This window comes from Podarcis vaucheri, assembly GCF_965113315.1.
Source record: "Podarcis vaucheri genome assembly, chromosome: 2".
In the NCBI taxonomy this organism is placed as follows: domain Eukaryota; kingdom Metazoa; phylum Chordata; class Lepidosauria; order Squamata; family Lacertidae; genus Podarcis; species Podarcis vaucheri.
Window position 1 is genome coordinate 83,637,250 of NC_138760.1, and position 19,714 is coordinate 83,656,963.

Here is a 19,714-nt window from a genome sequence, read left to right on the forward strand (position 1 = left end):
TCAGGTTAAGAACAGTTTCAGGTTAAGAACAGACCTCCGGAACGAATTAAGTGCTTAACCCGAGGTACCACTGTACCAGTTTGGTATGGAAGCTATGCCACCAGTCCCTTTTCATTCAGGCAACTTGTGCTTGCTTGCAACATTATAGTAAATAAAATTAAAAAATGATGCTCTAAAAATCCTTGAAGGAAATACCAGAAGTTTAGAAAACAGTCGTGTGGGTGTAGAGGAGTCATGTATGCTGAAATCCTATAGGATTACTGTGAGGCTTATAATCTTTATGCGTGTTTGGGTTAAATGTGGGCCCTGGGCTTGAATAGGCTGATGATTGCTGGTATACTGTGCGTACATAAGATTGGGCTTGAAATGTAGGTTTGCGTGGTCTTGGACCAGGGAGGCCCTTGCCTTGCTGCTGCAGGTTGCCATTACTCCCATTTCTCCCTCTGCCGTCTGCCTTCCTACCCCTTTGTGTCAACAATGTGCATTAGTGTGGGGAGCTGGAGGCAGAGGATAAGGTAACCAGGCATAATCCCTATAAGCCAGTAACCCGCTGCAGCAAACAAAAAAAGGGGGGAAAGAGCCAGCATGACCTAATGGTTAGAGCGTTAGACTGATCTGGGGGAGACCAGAGTTTGAATCCCCACTAAGTCATGAAGCTCACTGGGTGACCTTGGGCCGCTCACCATCTCTTAGCCTTGCCTCCATCACAGGGTGGTTGGGAGGAGCTATAGAACCTTGTCCACCACCTCGAGCTCCTTGGAAGAAAAAGGTGGTATAGAAATGTAATAAATAAATAGAAAGAGCTGCGGGCTGGGGGGGGGGGAGGGAGAAAACACACTGCTTTGCACTTGGAACTTTTGCCAAGCGAGAGCGGCGCTGGAGAAGCCGCGGCCTGGCTGGCGAAACGCGGAGGCGTCGGCGAGGAAGCTCCGCGGGGCAAGTCGAGCAGGCTCCACCCCGCGGGGCTGCAGCGTAGGCAGGAGGAGGAGCCGGCGGGGAATGAGGCGAAGCCGGTGTCGGCTGTCGCTGCTGCCCGGCGCGGCGCCGGCGCCCGACTGGACACTGGCAGGAGCGAGACCCGACGGAGGGGCCGCCGCCGCCGCCGGGCTGGGAGCTCCGTCTCCGCGAAGGGTCCGCCATGAGGGGAATGCTGCTGCTGCCGCCGCCGCTCCTCCTCCTCCGCCGGCCTCGGCCACCTCCGGGGCTGAGAAGGCTTTGCAGCGCCGGCGCCGCCTCGGCTGCTCCTGCCGCCCCGGGGAAGAGCGAGGCGGGCTCGCAGGTACCTCGCTGCCCTGAGTGGGGGTCGGGGGCGCAGGGCTGGAGCTGCTCCTGGGCTTCGGGCTGCGGGCATGGGATGGGGCGGCCTCCCTCCCTCTCCGAGCTTCTTTTTTGAGCGGGTGATGGAGGGATTGGACTGTTTCTTAAACAAAAAGGAAAGAAAAACGAAAGGAGCTGAGGAGGAGGAGGAGGAGGGAACCGAGAAGGGGGAAGAGGAAAGGGGTCTTATTTCCTTCCTTTGAGGCTTCATGGTCTTAGCTTAGTGCTGTATTAACTTTTAACTTGAGCTGCTGCTTTGTTTGTTTTGTGCTCTTAGTCTGCTCCCTCGCCGCCACCTCCTCCTCCTCCTCTTTCGTAAGTTCCTTGGGAATGCTGATTGGCCACGGAAAGGCACCTTTTATGTGAATTAACGGGCTGGAAATTTTTGTTGTTGTGGGGCAGGGCATTTCATTAACCGTTCATTCTTTTCAAGGTACCTGCCTCTTCTTTTTGCCTCTTTCCCCTTCCTGTCTCTTTCTTTCTTTCTTTCTTTCTTTCTTTCTTTCTTTCTTTCTTTCTTCATAGAATCACAGAGTTGGGAGGGAGCCTGGGGTCATCTAGTCCAACCCCCTGCAATGCTGGAATCTCAAAACACCCATTCGCCATCCAGTTTGAAACCATACTTAACCCTGCTTAGCTTTGCAAATGTGACAGCAGTTTTACTGCTGCACCACTAGGACCTCTCATTTCATCTCCCCACCCCCATCCCCAGCATCACTTCTGTTTCCTTTTTTCATATAAGAAAATGTCCATCCTTGAGATGGGATGCTGCTGCTGCTGCACACTTTTGGGTGCAAATCTTCCTCCTAGGGGAGGCAGATTCAACACAAGTCTTTTGTGCTTCTGTGTTTGGTCTCTCAAACAAGCATGGGCAGCAGCCAGAGGGAGCAGATAGGGGAGCAGAAAGTGTGTGGTGGGTCCTTGAACCCACCCCTGCGACTTGCTCACCTGGCTTAGCATCAGGGACAAGTACAAAGCCATCTGCCAACTCTACACAACTTTGGGCAGGCAGTGGTTGGGTTTGAATCCCCCTGTGCTGCTTAGATCTCACTTGGTGAATGCAGTCTGTCCTGGTCATCTTCAACATTGCTTGCTTGCCTGCCTGCTGAGAAGCAATCACTGCCATTTGGCAATTGCTGCTGTGCAGTGGTGAGTTCTCACAATGTGCTAGGGCATTCGTAGTTGCCTAATGGCGCATACCAGCCTACTCCCCACCCCCTTTCCAGCTTCTTTTTTAAAATTTACTCTTCTCTTCACCTGTGGTGTCAAGACTGGTCTTAAGCATGTGAAGGAATGAGGAGTCACCCCCTGGAACATGTTCTTTTTCTTGTTAGTACTTCTCAATTCTGGAATGAGAAAGGGACATGGTAGAAAAAGGGCTGGTTCCAATTCCTGTCTTGTTGGTAGATTTTCTGTATGAGTATATATACTAATAGGTTGCCATAGCAATTAATATGTAACTCTTGCCAGTTAAAACACAATCTTCTTGCTGCGCAGAAGCATAATCCAGAATCTTTGGTCATGGAGCACTTTTGCTTTGCAGAACAAATGGGAAATTAAGAATTTGTGGTTGGTGCGGCCTGCCCTCTACTTAAGGACGCTGAGCATGACCACATACTTAAAAAATAAGTATGTAGAACACTTGCTTAGTAGCTACATAGTATTTAACTTCTGAATAAACAGGCATAGGGCTGTATGTTTCTCAGCCAATGTTATTGACCTTACTCTGGTATACCAAGAATCCATGTTCAGCTCAGTGCCAGTTTCCCAACATCTGACTATCTCCATATGGGCAGCTGTCAATAGAATGGCTAAGAGGTCACCAAACCTAGTTTTGACTACCCACTGGCCTGCAGGAGCTTTCCATAATTTCAGGCAGGAGTCTCTTCCAGTCCTATGTGGACATTCAATGGAGCTGAATGTGGGACCTCAGCATGCAAAGCACATGCTGTGCCACTAAGCTACAGTCATTTCCCAAAGGAGTTTCCTTGTCAGATGCATGACAAGGAAATGAAGTGCCCATGCTACTTGGTTGACAGTCTAGATACAACATTAGAATACATGACCTAGATATGTCATTCTAATAATGCTTGACCTCAGTAGTCATACATTGTTTCCTGTAATTTGTTTTTTTACATAGAACAGCAGGCTTTTAACACCCAATGCTTGCTGGAGGGTCCTGATCTTGGATTTGAGAGGACGCGAGTGAATGCTTTAATATTCAGGTGTCTTTTTAAAGGAAGTTATCTCCTTTTTTTTAAAAAAAAAGATGATAAATAAATGCTTTAAAAAATAAAGTGATTCCCGTGTAAATAAAACAAAATAATGGTATTTGAGTATGTGCTGCCTTTTCCATTACCAAGAACAGGTATTTTCCCTGCCATGCTGTTTCTCTAGAGTATAGCCACAGAATCACAGACTAACATTAATGTTGAAACAACCCCCAGCAGCTGAAGAGGCTTGCTTATGCAACAGGTTAATCTTTTAATAAACATTCCCTTAGCTTGTTTCAGTTTTATTTACATATGCATGGAGTAATCCTGAAGAGAAAAGCAAATTTGGGATATGTTTGCACCTGCAGTGATTGCTTTAGTTTTGTTATGCAAGCTGAGCATTTGAACTGCAGACTCCTGGGATTTTCAAAGGCTCTGGAATAGCGCTGGTTTAAATGCCCAGCTTGAATGGGCTTGGTTGCCAACAATGTCTGGAGGACCATAGGTTCCCTGTCTCTCTTGTATACCTTGCAAGAACTGATGGCCATATTATTTATATACTGCATTTCCTACAAATAAATCTTTGTTCAAAGCAGTTCACATAAAAACAGTGTAAATGCAGAGATATGATAATGATACATTATAAAAAATATAATATCCCTACAACATAACACTGAAAAAATCAACAATTAAAAAGTTCATTTAACATAAATCAACATTATAGCAAATGCACACAGTGCAGCAGCGGTTATTTTTTTCTTTCTTGGCAATAGGAAGTTGAAGCATGATGGCAATAGGAAGTTGAAGCATGAGATTGAGATGTTTTATGTGAATAAATAAGTTTGAGAAATGATTATTTGTTTAGGTTAACTACTTCTCACTCAGACTCTGATCCCAAATTAGCCTCACCATTCTACATGTATTTTGGGATGGTTCCTGAATACCTCTGCATGGCTGTATATACAGGGTAAAAGGTAAGGAGGGAGCGGGTGGCACTGTGGTCTAAACTACTGAGCCTCTTCGGTTTGCTGATTGGAAGGTCGGCGGTTCGAATCCCCACGACAGAGTGAGCTCCCGTTTCTCTGTGCCAGTTTCTGCCAACCTAGCAGTTCGAAAACACACCAGTTCAAGTAGATAAATAGGTACAGCTATGGTGGGAAGGTAAATGGCATTTCTGTGTGCTCTGGTTTCCATCACGGTGTTCCGTTGTGCCAAAAGCGGTTTAGTCCTGCTGGCCACATGACCTGGAAAGCTGTCTGTGGACAAACACCAGCTCCCTTGGCCTGAAAAACGAGATGAGCACGGCACCCCACCTTTGACTGGACTTAAATATCCAGGGGTCCTTTATCTTTTACCTATATGCAGGGTATGTAGTTGTGAATCAAACATAGCACACTGCACTGGCAACCATCTTCATGATCCCAGAAACTGAAAAAGTGTAACTGTAAACTGCCCTGGGATTAAAAAAAAGTACAGTGTAAATCAATATGGAATAAATATTATGAAGGATGACATATAAAGAGTTCAAATAAATAAGCAATCTGAATGCTAATTTGTGTGAAGTCTGAGTTCAGATCTAAAGAATTACAGGCAGTAACCATTTCATGCGGGGGCTCTGTTTCTGGCCCCTGCGTGTGTTAGCAGAGTGTTCCACCGCCTTGCCCCACATCTCTTTCTGCCCCCATTCTGCCTTCTTCTGGGTCCAAGAGGACCCACACACCGGTGATCATGCGTCAGTTGGACGTGCCTAAAATAGTCGCCACCTGTAAACAAGAAACTTAAGAAATATAAAGTGTGTAGATAGGTGGTGTGTTGAGATGTTTCATATTTGAAATTTGTGATAGCTGTTGGGCGACAGGGTAGGGTCCTACCTTATTTCACATAAGCCTGTATCATGAATTGCAAAGTAGACACATCAGTGGGTCATAGTTTCCCAACAGGAAAGGCATAATGTACTCACACTTCTTGGGATTCTTTCAATTCCTATTTTTATTGAAAGCAATAAGGTATTTCAATCAAATGACAAATATTCATATCGGGCATTAACTTTATTTGTTTACATTTGTAGTATTTACCGTATTTTTCGCCCCATAAGACGCACTTTTTCCCCTCCAAAAATGAAGGGGAAATCGGGGTGCGTCTTATGGGGCGAATGCCTGCAAGCCTCGCGCGCCCGGCAGGAGGTCCCACCGGGTGCGCGAGGCTTGGGGCGGCAGCGGACTGCTTGCGCGCACCTAGAAGCTTGGGGCGCGCTGAGCTCAGCACGCCCCAAGCTCCTGGTGTAGCGCAGCGATCCGCTAGCCCTGGGAGAGCCCCTCGGCTCTCCCAAGACTAGCGGACTGCTTGCGCGCACCTAGAAGCTTGGGGCGCGCTGAGCTCAGCACGCCCCAAGCTCCTGGTGTAGTGCAGCGATCCGCTAGCCCTGGGAGAGCCCCGCGGCTCTCCCAGGGCTAGCGGACTGCTTGCCGGCACGCAGAAGCTTGGGGCGCGCTGACCTCAGCTCGCCCCAAGCTTCTGGATTAGCGCAGGGGTCCGCTAGCCGTGGGAGAGGCGCCAGGCTCTCCCACGCTAGCGGAGACCTTGCCGGCATGCAGAAGCTTGGGGCGCGCTGAGCTCCGCACGCCCCAAGCTCCTGGTGTAGCGCAGCGCACCTGGGGGGGAAATAATTTTTTTCCCTTTATTTCCCCCCCAAAAATCTAGGTGCGTCTTATGGGCCGGTGCGTCTTATGGGGCGAAAAATATGGTACCTTCCTTGAGGGTGGTTGGGTAACCATTGAAACACTCTTATAAATTCAAATGTTACTAAAAAAAACCACAGCTACTTAAATTCAGCCACCCTTGTGAACTGAACCCTTGCCTCCTTTGTGCATCTGTGTGGCACAGCCACAAGCCCTGTGGCATTAAACTTGAAAAGGGATGGAGCAGACCGATCCTGGAGGAGTTTCCTTTGTTGCTGTGAGTGGCAGATTGCAGTAAGGACACAGCGGTGTTTACAACTGTGAATGCTTCCACCTTCCATAGCTTGATGTTGTAATGTCAGACAGGGACAAAATATTTATTGAGAATATTGTGACAAACTCAGAGCTATTGATGAAGCATTGAAACCTTTGCATGAACAGATGGTAATTTACTGAATTATTCTAGCGGCAGATTCAGGTAGGTAGCCGTGTTGGTCTGACTCAGTCAAAATATATTTTAATTTTTTTTTTTTAAAAATGCCCCAGTAGCACCTTTGTTGTTTAGTCGTTTAGTCGTGTCCGACTCTTCGTGACCCCATGGACCAGAGCATGCCAGGCACTCCTGTCTTCCACTGCCTCCCACAGTTTAGTCAGACTCATGCTGGTAGCTTCGAGAACACTATCCAACTATCTCGTCCTCTGTCGTCCCCTTCTCCTTGTGCCCTCCATCTTTCCCAACATCAGGGTCTTTTCCAGGGAGTCTTCTCTTCTCATGAGGTAGCCAAAGTATTGGAGTCTCAGCTTCAGGATCTGTCCTTCCAGTGAGCACTCAGGGCCGATTTCCTTAAGAATGGATAGGTTTGATCTTCTTGCAGTCCATGGGACTCTCAAGAGCACCATAATTCAAAAGCATCAATTCTTCGGCGATCAGCTTTCTTTATGGTCCAGCTCTCACTTCCATACATCACTACTGGGAAAACCATAGCTTTAACTATACGGACCTTAGTAGCACCTTAGAGACCAACTAAGTTCGTTCTTAGTATAAGCTTTCGTGTGCATGCACACTTCTTCAGATGCACACATGCATGCACATGAAAGCTTACACCAAGAACAAACTTAGTTGGTCTCTGAGGTGCTACTGGACATTTAAAAAAAAAATTTAAAATATATTTATTCTAGCAGCAGTTGGCTCTAATGAAACATGTCCGTACCTTGTTGTCAGGGAAAGTATCACCTTTAAAAATAACCAGATTTTAATTTGAATACTCCCTTGATCAGATATTTTAAATAAAGTTTTAATGTGTACACTGTGTTTGTACTAGTCTATTCTAGTTGAAATGTAGTGATTCTCCTTCTAAGCTTTTCGTGACAGAGGGAAATCAGCTTATGTTGCCAGAAAAGTTAAACTTAATTTTCTTTCCATTTTGATTACACTATTCTGAGGAAAGAGAGACTAAATCCGTAAGATCTGCAGATTGTGTTGCTTGCTGACTATATTCCCAGTAGAAGTTAATCCAGCCTAGAATCTCATTAAAAACTGTTCCAGGACTTTATGCATTCACTCCCCTAATAGAAAATGGACAACAAGACACGAGAAGACATTTTCTAGAATCAGATTTGACCATATGGAAGAAATGGAGACTGAAAATTTTACCTTTTGACAGTGGCGGAGTATATGCCTGTGCTGCCCAGGGCAGGCGCGCTCCCAAGGGGGACGGGGCGTGGAGAGGGCCCTCCTGCGACTCGCAAGCCGCCAGGGGAAGGGGGGGCTGGTTTGCCACTGGTGCAAAGGGGGGTGACATTCAGTGCGCCGCCTGCCTGTGACTCGGGCTCCCACGCCTACCGCGAGCAAAGCAGCAAAACGGTGCAGCAGCTCCCGCTTCCCCCGATGGCTTGCGCTGCTTGGCTCACGGTAGGCGTGGGAGTGTGAGTCATGGGTGGGCGGCACGACAAATGTCACCCCCCCGGATGACACCTGGGGCGCTGTGCCCCCACCTCACCTACCTTCTTCCGCCAATGCCTTTTGATTCTCCTTTAGTCCCAATAATATAACACTCTTTATTTCACATAGCAGCTGAATCATCTCCCCCCCCCCCCAATCTACTCACAAGCACACAGAATGAATTCTCCTGTGTTTTGGGCTTTTTAGCCCTTTTTTTTTTACTTTTTAAAAGAATCTTTATACCTGTGGAAATCTCAAGATCTCCTCCATATCTGCACCTCTTGTCGGGTGATGCCGTTTTGGCTTTGTAAGCAACTACACACTCACCCCCTTAACATTGGAAACAGGTTGATTTTAAAGATGAGGCCAAGACATGTTTTTATAGAGGGAGAACATTTCTCACTATCCTAGGAAAACAAAAGTATATTTTTGCAAGGAAACCTCAAATATCACTGAGCTGGTAATTTCCTTTATGCATGTGAGAATATGCAAGCAGCACATGTAATCACGTATTATCCATTTCCAAGGAGTAGTCTTCCCAACACCCACTCTGGAGCTGCTTTTTAAACTTGTTACAGATGGGTAGCCGTGTTGGTCTGCCATAGTCAAAATAAAAAAATTCCTTCCTGTAGCACCTTAAAGACCAACTAAGTTAGTTCTTGGTATAAGCTTTCGTGTGCATGCACACTTCTTCAGATACTGTGTATTTTTTTATTTTTTTTATTTTTTTTAAACTTGTGCGAGTCCACATACTGTGCGAGTCCATATACTGCCTTAGTAACATCTTAGTGTTTGTTTGGTGCTTCCTTAGTCCTGTAAGCCATTAGTGGAAGATTTGCTGACTGACCTAAATAAATATTTTGTTGTTGTTAATTTCTTGCCAACTGTGCCCATTATAACAGTACAAACTGGCTTAGAAGGAATAATATATTATTTGAGTGTAGGTTGAGATGAAGCAGATCACATAATTAATTTAACTGGAAATATTTATAGCACATATAGCATTTGGCCTCTGGCATTAACCCCAGCTTAATTGTTCTTTATCTGATACGCATCCGTTTCATTCTTCAAACATGTCTTAAAATGTTGTCTAACAAAATGGCTTTTCATGGCCAAAGAATGTTATTGCTAAACCTTAGAAGTTACACCAACGTGGGATTTACGGTGGTGGTTGTAGGGAGAACCACACATGGAGGAAAGGCAGGAGATATATAACAAACAAATAAATAGTACAGTGGACGCTCGGATTGCGAACATGATCCGTGCGGGAGGCACGTCCGCAACCAGCAGCATCTGCAACCTGCAGCGCTGCGCATGCACAGGTTGCGATCCGGCATTCTGCACATGTGCAAAGTGTGATTTAGTGCTTCTGCGCATGCGCGAGCGCCAAAACCCAGAAGTAACCTGTTCTGGTACTTCCGGGTTTCGGCGCGTCCGTATCCTGAAAACGCACAACCTGAAGCGTCTGTAACCTGAGGTATGACTGTATCATGAATGCAAGCTTTCTTTTATTTCAGCTCAACGTACAACCTACCTTTGGCTTTCTGTTTGACATTGATGGAGTACTAGTACGAGGAAAGACACCAATTCCAGGCGCAAGAAAAGCCTTTCAAAAACTGCTTAATTCTCAGGGAGAGTTTTCGGTTCCTGTAGTATTTGTCACAAATGCAGGAAACTGCCTTCGTCAGAAGAAAGCAGACCAGTTGTCTCATATTCTTGGAGTGCCAGTGAGTAATTTTAACGCCTTTTGTATGTGTATGTGTGTGTGTGTGTTTTTTAAATCACATGAATAATGAAGGAATATTTCTGTTTTATAAATAGTCTACTTCAGTAGTTCTTGTCTTGCCTTCATAAAGACAACAACTTTAAATCTCAGTTCCAAATCTTACAGGTGTCTTTTAAAATAGATGCAATATCTTCCAAATCATTTCAAGGGTTTCTCTTAGGGGATTAAAATGTTTATCAGCTTCATGTTTTATAGGGCAAATTGTGTGTACTTCTATCCAAGTAACATTAACCTCATGAATTGTAAGCTGTTTTCTCATTATTGTTTTGTATATGGTTTAATTTAAACCTTACCTCTGAAACAAGAATCAGATGCTGGGTGTGGAGAGAGACTGAGGCAAGAACTATTTTAAGCACTGGTTGTGTGCTGTGAAAACAGAAATCTGATCTGAATTAATTTTTCAGTACTATTTTCATGAGCAAAGATGTCACAGGTAAAAGAGAGCCTATTAATTAAGGAACTGATCTCCCATTCTTTCTCTCACAGATTTCCCAAGACCAAGTCATGATGTCCCACAGTCCTCTGCGAATGTTCAGACGTTACCATGACAAATGTGTTCTCGTGTCTGGACAGGGGCCTCTTCTTGATATCGCTAAGCAGTATCCTTTGGAAGATGTAGCTTATTCCAGGTTACAGTGGTACCTCGGGTTACGTACGCTTCAAGTTACAGATGCTTCAGGTTACAGACACTGCTAACCCAGAAATAGTACCTCGGGTTAAGAACTTTGCTTCAGGATGAGAACAGAAATTGCACGGTGGCAGCAGTGGGAGGCCCCATTAGCTAAAGTGGTGCTTCAGGTTAAGAACAGTTTCAGGTTAAGAACGGACCTCCAGAACGAATTAAGTACGTAACCAGAGGTACCACTGTATATGGAAAAAAGCTTTTGTTTATTTCGTACAGTGATTAATAGGTGCATCTTGTAGTTTATGCTGTCCATGAACTCTGATGAAATCAGTCAGCTCTTAAGTGTGGTCTTGAAATATATAATGCAGCAAGGGAAATGAGGGGCAGGCAAAGAAGAGGAAACATTTCCTATTTTCTTTATTAACCTTTCCAGCTCCTGGTTGCTGCCTCGGTTTCTCGCTCTCTTTGAGCAGGCTGTATCTGGCTTACACAGAGAGGCTGCCGCTAACAGCTGTCCAGTCACTGCTGTGGTTATGCTGTGTGTTTGTGTGAAAGGGAGACTGCAAGCTCGTTCTGAAGCCATTGTGGGTTCTTGTCTTAGCTGCAGGGAATGAATACAGCAGGAGTGGATCCTAAAATAGTAGTAGTAGTAGTAGTAGTAGTAGTAGTAGTAATTCTTGGTTGTGTGGCTTGAAAAAAAAGAAGTTGCTGCCGAATCAAATTTATTGCTTGTTTCATAAAGCAGAAATGTACATTCCAGGAAAACTTTGCAATAAAATTGTATTGTTATCCATAACCAAATACATTGCTAGTGTTGGATTTTGTCAGCCTATTACAATCGACAGGCTGCGAGAAAACTTCCCCTTATTGGACATGGTTGACCATGACAGAAGACCTAAAGTTTCAGTAAGTATATTGTTTACTACAGATCATTTCTCTTAATAATTGATTTGAGAGCTTTGTATTGTCCTTAACAAAAATGTCCTACCTAACAGCCTGGTTTGACCCTTGAAGTCTCTCTGACCACTCTTCATGTGCTCATAAATTTAGGATGTTCTACTAGCTTAACTCCACAAAATCTATTTCCAAGCAGTTTCTATATAGACAAATGAAAGACAAATTTAATTGCCTGTATATTGTCCACAGCATTTAAAAGGTTGTACAGTTTGTTCTGAAGGTTACCCAATATTGACTGATCTCACAATAGATTAGGCTGCAATGAAAAGAGCAGAGTATAAACATGAGGAAATGTTTCCAAGAACTAATGAAAGCATTGCCCAAGTATTGTGTCAGGTTGAAGAGGACAGGAGAGTTGAACTGAACCAGACTAGTTCAGGAGGAAGGGGCTGGGACACTGACCAGCCCTTTAATTACCTGTACTTCCTCGTTTCCTTTGTGGAAAGTAGTCATGTGTAGCTGCATTACCTTGTGAAACTTTTTTTTAGGTTACTCTTTCTTAGGTGTGTGTCCTTTCTTCCTTATGCTGGAGTGCGCATGTGCACACATCTAAGTTCGTTTTGGGGGAAGGAAAGGAAGTGGAAGAGGATGATCAAATTTCATGGGGTTTCTATAATAAGTTAATTTGTCTGGCCTGTTTTGAGGATGGTATCGCAAGCCTGCAAGGAATAATCAGATGAAAAGTGTATGCTTGAATCCTATCATGAAAATTGTGAATTTTAACTGTGAAGGGAGTGCAGGATTTTTGTTTCTCTTGACAACAAAATGACTTTGATTGTTATTAAAATGTGTGTTTTTTTTAAATAGAGAAGAGAATGAAATGCACAACGGCATCTTCCCACACCCCAGTGCTATCTCATCCTTACACTTAGGGTATTGTGTTGCTGAGTATTGTGCAAAGGGTAAAATCCATTTGGGCACAATGGTAATATGCAAACGTCCTGAGCATGCAAGGCAATGCTGCACTAGACCTAGAGGAGTGAAGTGTTCGTTTTGAGGCAATTTTGCCCCCCTAAAACACATAGCAGGGGTTTGCATTAGTGAGTGAAGGGGCTCAAGCAATTGCTTCAGCTGCTATGGAAGCATGATATGAAGCCAAAGCAACCACCAGCAGCAAGTACTTTTCAACAACAGAGGTCCCTTTCCAGTTCCTTGTTGCTGTAATAGGTATACATTTATTTCTTAGAAATGTAAGTGGGCATGCGAAGAATTATGGTACATCTGAACAGGACTTGTGTGCCTGTCAGAGTTAAAGAAAAACCCCAGGATGCTTTTCTTAGTAATGATAGCTTGTTTTTTTTTCCCCTTTGCAGCATCCGCCTGAAGTGGAACTTCCCAAGATTGAGGGTCAGTATGTCCTGCAGCCCATGATTTCTAAGTGAAGTAGCATGCATGGTGGCTTTAAAAAAACATACTACTTTGATGGCCTCAGGGGCCGGTTGTGATGAACCTGACTGGTAGGCGCAAAGCACTTGGCATGTAGAGTTTATATTCCCTTGCTCTTTAACACTAACTTACCTATTTGTCTCCTTTCAGTAAGTTCTCTTGTAACACTGCCATTCTAGGCTAAGCCATGATGCTGTCAGTGCTATCTAAGTCTTAGCTTTACAATCCCTATTCCAAATTAGAACTTGAAAGCAAGGAGGTAGACCCTATGACCTGTGCTGGTTGTGTCACTAGTTGACTAGGCATTAGCTTACTAAACACCCACCCACTCCCTGGCCAGGAAAAAAGACGGTTACTAAAAACTGCTGTATAAAACAACTTACATACGTAAACAAATCTTCCAAAACCAAATTCCATACTACAGAAATTACCATCACCATTATTAATTTCATTTATGTAGCACTTGCCATATGGCATTCTGAAGCGATTGACAAAATCTTAGCTAGGGGTGTGTTTACTTAACATGAAAGATGTAAAGTCTTGCTGCACCTTTGTACAATAGTCTAGTCCTGTTCAGGCATTCAGTACATGTGGGTACCCAACACATAGATGGGCCTGTGGGAATGCACAGTTCTAGCCCTGCCACATTGATAATTGACACATCTGACAGCCATATTTCCATGCACATACAGGGTTGCCATCTTTGTGGAGAAAATCCTGTATGTTGAAACGTGTGTGTGTGTGTGTGTGTGTGTGTGTGTGTATGTAGAAGCAGCCCACTTCAGACAGACACTGATCAAGCATTAGTGAAAGAATGGAATGAAGGTAACAATGGACCCTGGAGTTGTTTCATGAATTTCTGAAGACGAAAGTTGATTGAAGACAATATAGCTGCAAATAAGTTACTACTCAGTGGAATTCTGCTCTATTCATTTCGGGCTTTGTACCATCTCATGGAACGTAACAAGGACAGAATTGTTACACTGTGGTAGCTGTGTAGAATGGTGTACCTAATTTGTGTCCCTGTTGATTGCCTTGTAGCGATTGTTCTATTTGGTGAGCCAGTGAGATGGGAAACGAACCTGCAGTTGATCATAGATGTTCTTTTGACAAGTGGCTATCCTGGGAATCCATATGCTCAGGCAACTCACCCACACATTCCTGTACTGGCTTGCAACATGGATCTAATGTGGATGGCTGAAGCCCAGTCTCCAAGGTAGGGCAAGGGCAGTGAGTGCTTGCAGATTTTTCAAGATATGTACAAACAGCAAGGGAGAACTCTTGGTATCTGAAGAGTTCACCGAGCTTATCAGCATACAACACCGAAAATGTATCATCAATGTCACAAACATTCATAATTCCTTGATTTGAAGAGTGGGCCTCACTGATCCATAATGCTCAACTTACTTATGAGGCAAGCATTATGACTTCTTGGAATACCTCAGTTTGGATTAAAATCTGAGCCAGAGGAGAACTTATCCCATCCCATCTGTCTGTGCACTTACCTGGCTGTTTCTCTGTCAGTGGGAAGACTAATTAAGAACCAAAAACAATCCCTTTCACGCTCCTGATGATGCCTGTTAAACACCCAGTGCTTGGGTCCCTGTCATAGGAGCATTGCAGGTTGCAGGGGGTGGGGTGGGGAGGATGAGATGGAGATTTCTCACTAACACATCTACTGTTTCCAGAGAAGCAGGTTTGAGAAGGGTTGTGCTTCTCCATTCCCAGTAATGTTATAGGGAACAGGACCCATTTTGATTTGTAATTGTGCTTGGAATTAACTGAACTACTATTTTCTGATTTAGGGGTATAGTTTAATTTGCCATGTTCATGGGTGAGGGGGTTTTTCCATCACTACAAAATATATGCAACCAGTGGATATGCCCAGCACTGCCCGGGATTTTTTAAGAGACCAACAAACACTGCTTTTTTAAAAATGGATAGCATAGTGCATGTGTGTTAGCAACTCACCTGCCTATTTATGTAAAATGGAATGGAATTAATTCAGTCTTCACAATCTACCTCAATAGAAGTTGGACAAATGGCTTTCCCTTTTTATGTGATATTTTGTTTTTATTCTAGCTAACCATTCATTCTCGCTGACGAAGCTTTATTTTCTGTATATTTTAGGTTTGGGCATGGAACATTCATGGTTTGTTTGGAAAACATTTACAAAAAGATCACTGGCAAAGAGCTGAAATATGAGGCTTTGATGGGAAAGCCAAGTGAACTGACATATCACTATGCAGAATACCTGATCAGGACACAAGCAACTGCAAGACAATGGAAGAAGCCTATTCAAACCCTCTATGCCATTGGGTAAGATGTTTCTCATCGTAAAATATTCCTGTTGCAAACAGCAACTCATAAAACTTGTTAAAACGAATGAGTCAAAACTCATGGTTTGTCAGTCAGTTGAGAAGGGGAACATTTTAGGTAGGCTATTGTTACGAAGTTTAAAAGTGCTAAGGGACTGGAATAAATAAATGTGATTCTCCCCCTGAAAACCTGTTTAAGACTTATCCAGTGACATTGCAGATTGTCCAAACCACCCTTCCTCTTTCAATTTTAGCCAGGCAGTAAATAAGTGAAAGAATCTGCTATATAGTTGTACAATGTCTGGCTCCTGGTGAATCTGAAACCTCCTTTTTCAGATCTTTTCATCAGTGGTCAGTGGCAAATAAAGCCACCTGCTTCTGTCTGCTTAAGCAGTTACAGCCAACTTCTCTGCATGTTTTCTCAGAAGAAAGTCTCACTGGGTTCAGTGAGACTTGATCCTAATTATCTGCATAAGCTTGTCTTTTAGTTCACGTGGTGTTGAAAGATCATGGGCCAAATCATGCTGATTTCACCTTGGGAGGACTGCAGCACAATCACTTCCGGTTATGCCTTTTTGGTTAATCACTGATGCTGGGATACTTATTCAGATTTGAGATGGCTTTGAGCTTCATTTTGCTTTCTGTTAATGAAGTCTAATTGCATCCGCTCTGTACTGGGAATATATTGGCTTGCAGTGGAGTGAAAGAAGCCCATCAGAGGAGACCTCTGCTGCTGTAGAGAGCTCTGGAGGACACTGAAACTCTGTTCTCCGTCACTGTCAGCCTCTCTTTTCCTCACATCCTGCTCATGCTTTTCAGCCTTCACTCCTGTGATAAGGTTTTTTTTTGGGGGGGGCACCTTAAAAATGCTCCTCCACATGCAGCTGCTGGGTGACCTTGGGCCAGTCACACTTCTCTGAAGTCTCTCAGCTCCACTTACCTCACAGAGTGTTGTTGTGGGGGAGGAAGGGAAAGGAGAATGTTAGCCGCTTTGAGACTCCTGAAGGGGAGTGAAAGGCGGGATATCAAATCCAAACTCTTCTTCTTCTTCTTCTTCTTCTTCTTCTTAAGATTCTGATATGTCAGCTTCTTGACTTCTGTTGCCATCTGGCAAAATATATGCAGCCTTGGCTATACTGGTTCAGTGTGGGGGTGTGTGTGAAAAGTATGAATGGCTTAAATGTGGTAAAATGTGTGAACCTGTAACACGTGCATATTTCACTAATATTATAGTATTTGTTGGTTTTCACGTCATTCCTCTTGTCTTGTTTGGATGTACAAAAGATTCTATGAACTAGGGTGAAGTTTATTGTCCCAAAGGCAAGGAGACACAGTTCATTGGGCTTTAGATCCACAGAGCTGCTAGACCAGGGGTGAGATGTCCAGAAAGGGAACTTAGAAGTGTGCACTTGTAAAGCCCGTAGACTACAGTATGCAGAGGAGAGTCTGTGCACTGTAATAATGGAAATAGCAAGCTCTATCAGCAGGTGCATTGCGCATATACCCAAAATGTTTATGCTGATGTAACTTTCTTGACTCCCTAGGGATAACCTAATGACAGATATTTATGGTGCTAATCTTTACAACCGCTACCTTCAAGAAAAGAACTCGAGACGAGGTTCCAAGGCACGTATCCAGGCCAAAGCTGCCGGGGGCTCAAGATCTGCCACAGTCTCTCAGGAAGAAGAACTCGAAAACACTTGGGAAAGTGAATTAGCACCTGCGACTGCCACAAGCTGTAGGTCTGTCCTTGTTTGCACCGGAGTTTACAACCCTCACACAGAGGTGCCCTCTGACACGAGGGAGTGCATAACTGAGACTGTGTTTCATGGGCACAGGGATTTTAGGTTTGATCCTGCTTTAGTAGAACCAAACCACATTGTTCCAGATGTTGAAGCTGCTGTCGACTTAATCTTCCAGCTAGAGAACTTTGCACCAAATGAAAATTACAGGACTCCTTAATAACTTTCTTAACCTTGTGTATTCTGTGTACTTTTTCTTCCTGAAAAACCAAACGGAAGCACTTAGTGGCATATCCTTCCTAACATGTTTATATTTTTATATGTAACACTTCTAATACACTCCTGCTTGTTCTAACAGTACCTTCCTTTGATATCTAACTTCAGTTTCTGTGCTCTGATATCCCTTTGCGTCCAACACCCTTGCTATGGACTGTGCTTTTTATAGGAATTGTTTTCTGCATGCTGCCTTCACTATTTAGCCACAGAGTTAAATCTAATGCTCTGAACAGTGAGGAAGAACATCAGCTGTGTTCAGCAGTCAAGGCAAATCTGTTTTAGATAGTGTGTAATGAACTCTATGCAGTTCTGAGTTTAAAGCAGGGGTGGCTATCCTCCCAGATCCTGTTGTACTCCAGTTCCCATGAATCCCAGCCAGCATGGCTTATGGTGAGAATTGGTGGGAGTTGTAGTCCAATAACGTTTGAAGAGCCATAGGTTAGCCAACCCTGATTTATATGTTTATTCCTAAGGGATTATAGTGTTCCCCTCCGTAACATCTTGCTTTCTATAGCTACGAATTCCATCCAAAAAAAGTCACTGACTCATTGTACTCTTTTCTCTGTTTCCTTTATGGAAAATAGAATCTGCACTTCAGGGGAAACGTTGTGTTCAGTGCTTTTCTTTGGATTTCAGCTCAAGCTCAATTGACTAAAATTATGGCACAATCCATAAGTTTGTGAAAACACCAATGGGCTGAATGGGATTTGAGTGGTATAATATTTTATTCTAAAGAGCTAAAGTTTCTGGTAGGCTTTATCCCTTATCTGTCTGGATTTATCATTAAACTCTTAAAGACACTCAAGTTTTGTTATTAATCACGGTGTTTCTCCTGCACTGAACTGCAGAATGCACAGTAGCTGTTTGAGCTACTTTCTTAAACCTGAAACTCCAAACCACAGTGGCGATGTTGAACATGCTAGTGATTCCTTCCCTCTGCGAAGTATCATGTATCTGGTCTTTAATGGCCATGTATCTCATGGATGTAAAGTTTTAAATAATAACTTATTTCTTACATTACCAGTTTTATAAAGCATTGTGTTTAACTAAAAAAAACCCTGCCCAGTAAAGTATTTTCTATTTAAAACTGCCTACGGATCTTTCTTTCTGCTTTCTGTATATGTCATACGTCTGACCCCTTACTTACTGAAGATGGCAGAGAGGGTAATTATGGAGCTACTGCAGGTATTCCTGGATGAGATTATCTAGATCCACCACAATCTGAATTCAGATCTGGTATGGGAGCTGAATCAGGCTTGATCAACCTTTATTGTGAGAGAGAGGCAGGAGTGTGACCCCGTTACTTCTGCTTGATCTCTCCGTGGTTTTCAATACATTGATCATGGTATCGTTCTGGACTGATATAGTGAAATGAGTATTAGAAGCACTGTTTTACAGTGGTTCTGTTTGTATCCTCAGGGTTGTGACTATAGAGTAGCACTGGGTTAAGTGTTCCTCAGACCCCTGGCACTTGTCCTGTGGGGTTCTGCGGAGTACTATCCTCTCCCCAGTGCTATTGAACATTTATACAAACAGGGCCGTCTTTACCCGGGGGGGGGTGGCAAGGGGTGCAGGGCACCCAGGCCCCAAATTCTGGCCGGTGTCAGGCGCCTGCCGCTGAAACAGCCTAAGCTCTTAACTATCTACCTGTTATGAAATAATAAATAATTTTGATCAAGCTAGAAAAACAAAATACATATATACCTAGGTATTACCAAAATGTATACCTTCTGTTTCACTAAAGGACTTTTGACTTTGTGCGCTCATTTACCAAAGATGTGCCGTGCCAGCGGTGGCGCTTTTCATTCACAACAGCGGTGCTTGTCAGACCTGAGGGCGCTGGGCAGATCTTTGGGAGCAGTCATATTATTATTATTATTATTATTATTATTATTATTATTATTATTATTATTTTGTACCCCGCCCATCTGGCTGGGTCTCCCAAGCCACTCTGGGCGGCTTCCAACAAAGATTAAAAATACATTAAAATGTCACACATTAAAAACTCCCCTAAACATTAGGTGTTTAGGTGGGCCAATAAACTCTGCTTGAATCCTGGGAAGGAGAAGGCTCTTGGGGTGGATGTTCCCCACCTTCAGGAGGCAGGTTGGGGAATGGGGTTGCTCTCCCTTGGAAGGACGCTTGGGGTGAGCTTAGCTGTACAAAGAGCTGTTTGGCCAGAGAATGAGAGATTGACAGAAATGGTTGCAGGAATGCTGCAGAGTGTGGGGAGAATAGGGTTGTTTCCCCCAAAATATATGTACATATATAAATATTGAGGAAAACTCACTTTCCCCACTTTAAGCTTCACATGGTAGAGCCTAATGTAATGTAATGTAATGTAATGTAATGTAATGTAATGTAAGCCTGTATAGTCGTAGAGTTACAGGAACAGCTACCCCACCAAGATGGTGATGAAAGAAAGGAGACCATGAGAGCTGTGGTAGAGTTCAGCATCTAAACCACAAAGGTAT

At 43.8% G+C, this 19,714-nt stretch overlaps 1 protein-coding gene across 1 annotated transcript; it reads left to right on the forward strand.

The window, feature by feature from the left end:
- Window positions 1-1,080: 1,080 nt before the first annotated feature.
- Window positions 1,081-18,327, forward strand: LOC309526890 (haloacid dehalogenase-like hydrolase domain-containing 5). Its single transcript, XM_082213244.1, has 8 exons — window positions 1,081-1,279; window positions 9,668-9,877; window positions 10,423-10,535; window positions 11,374-11,467; window positions 12,832-12,865; window positions 13,946-14,120; window positions 15,035-15,223; window positions 16,767-18,327. Exons 1-8 carry the CDS (start codon window positions 1,139-1,141, stop codon window positions 17,182-17,184), a joined length of 1,374 nt encoding a protein of 457 aa, XP_082069370.1. The 5' UTR covers window positions 1,081-1,138; the 3' UTR covers window positions 17,185-18,327.
- The last annotated feature ends 1,387 nt before the right edge of the window (window positions 18,328-19,714 follow it).

Coding starts and splice junctions, on each gene's coding strand:
- LOC309526890 (XM_082213244.1), top strand. CDS start 1,139: ATGAGGGGAATGCTGCTGCTGCCGCCGCCGCTCCTCCTCCTCCGCCGG. Junction 1,280..9,667: donor AGAGCGAGGCGGGCTCGCAG/GTACCTCGCTGC, acceptor CTTTTATTTCAG/CTCAACGTACAACCTACCTT. Junction 11,468..12,831: donor ACAGAAGACCTAAAGTTTCA/GTAAGTATATTG, acceptor TCCCCTTTGCAG/CATCCGCCTGAAGTGGAACT.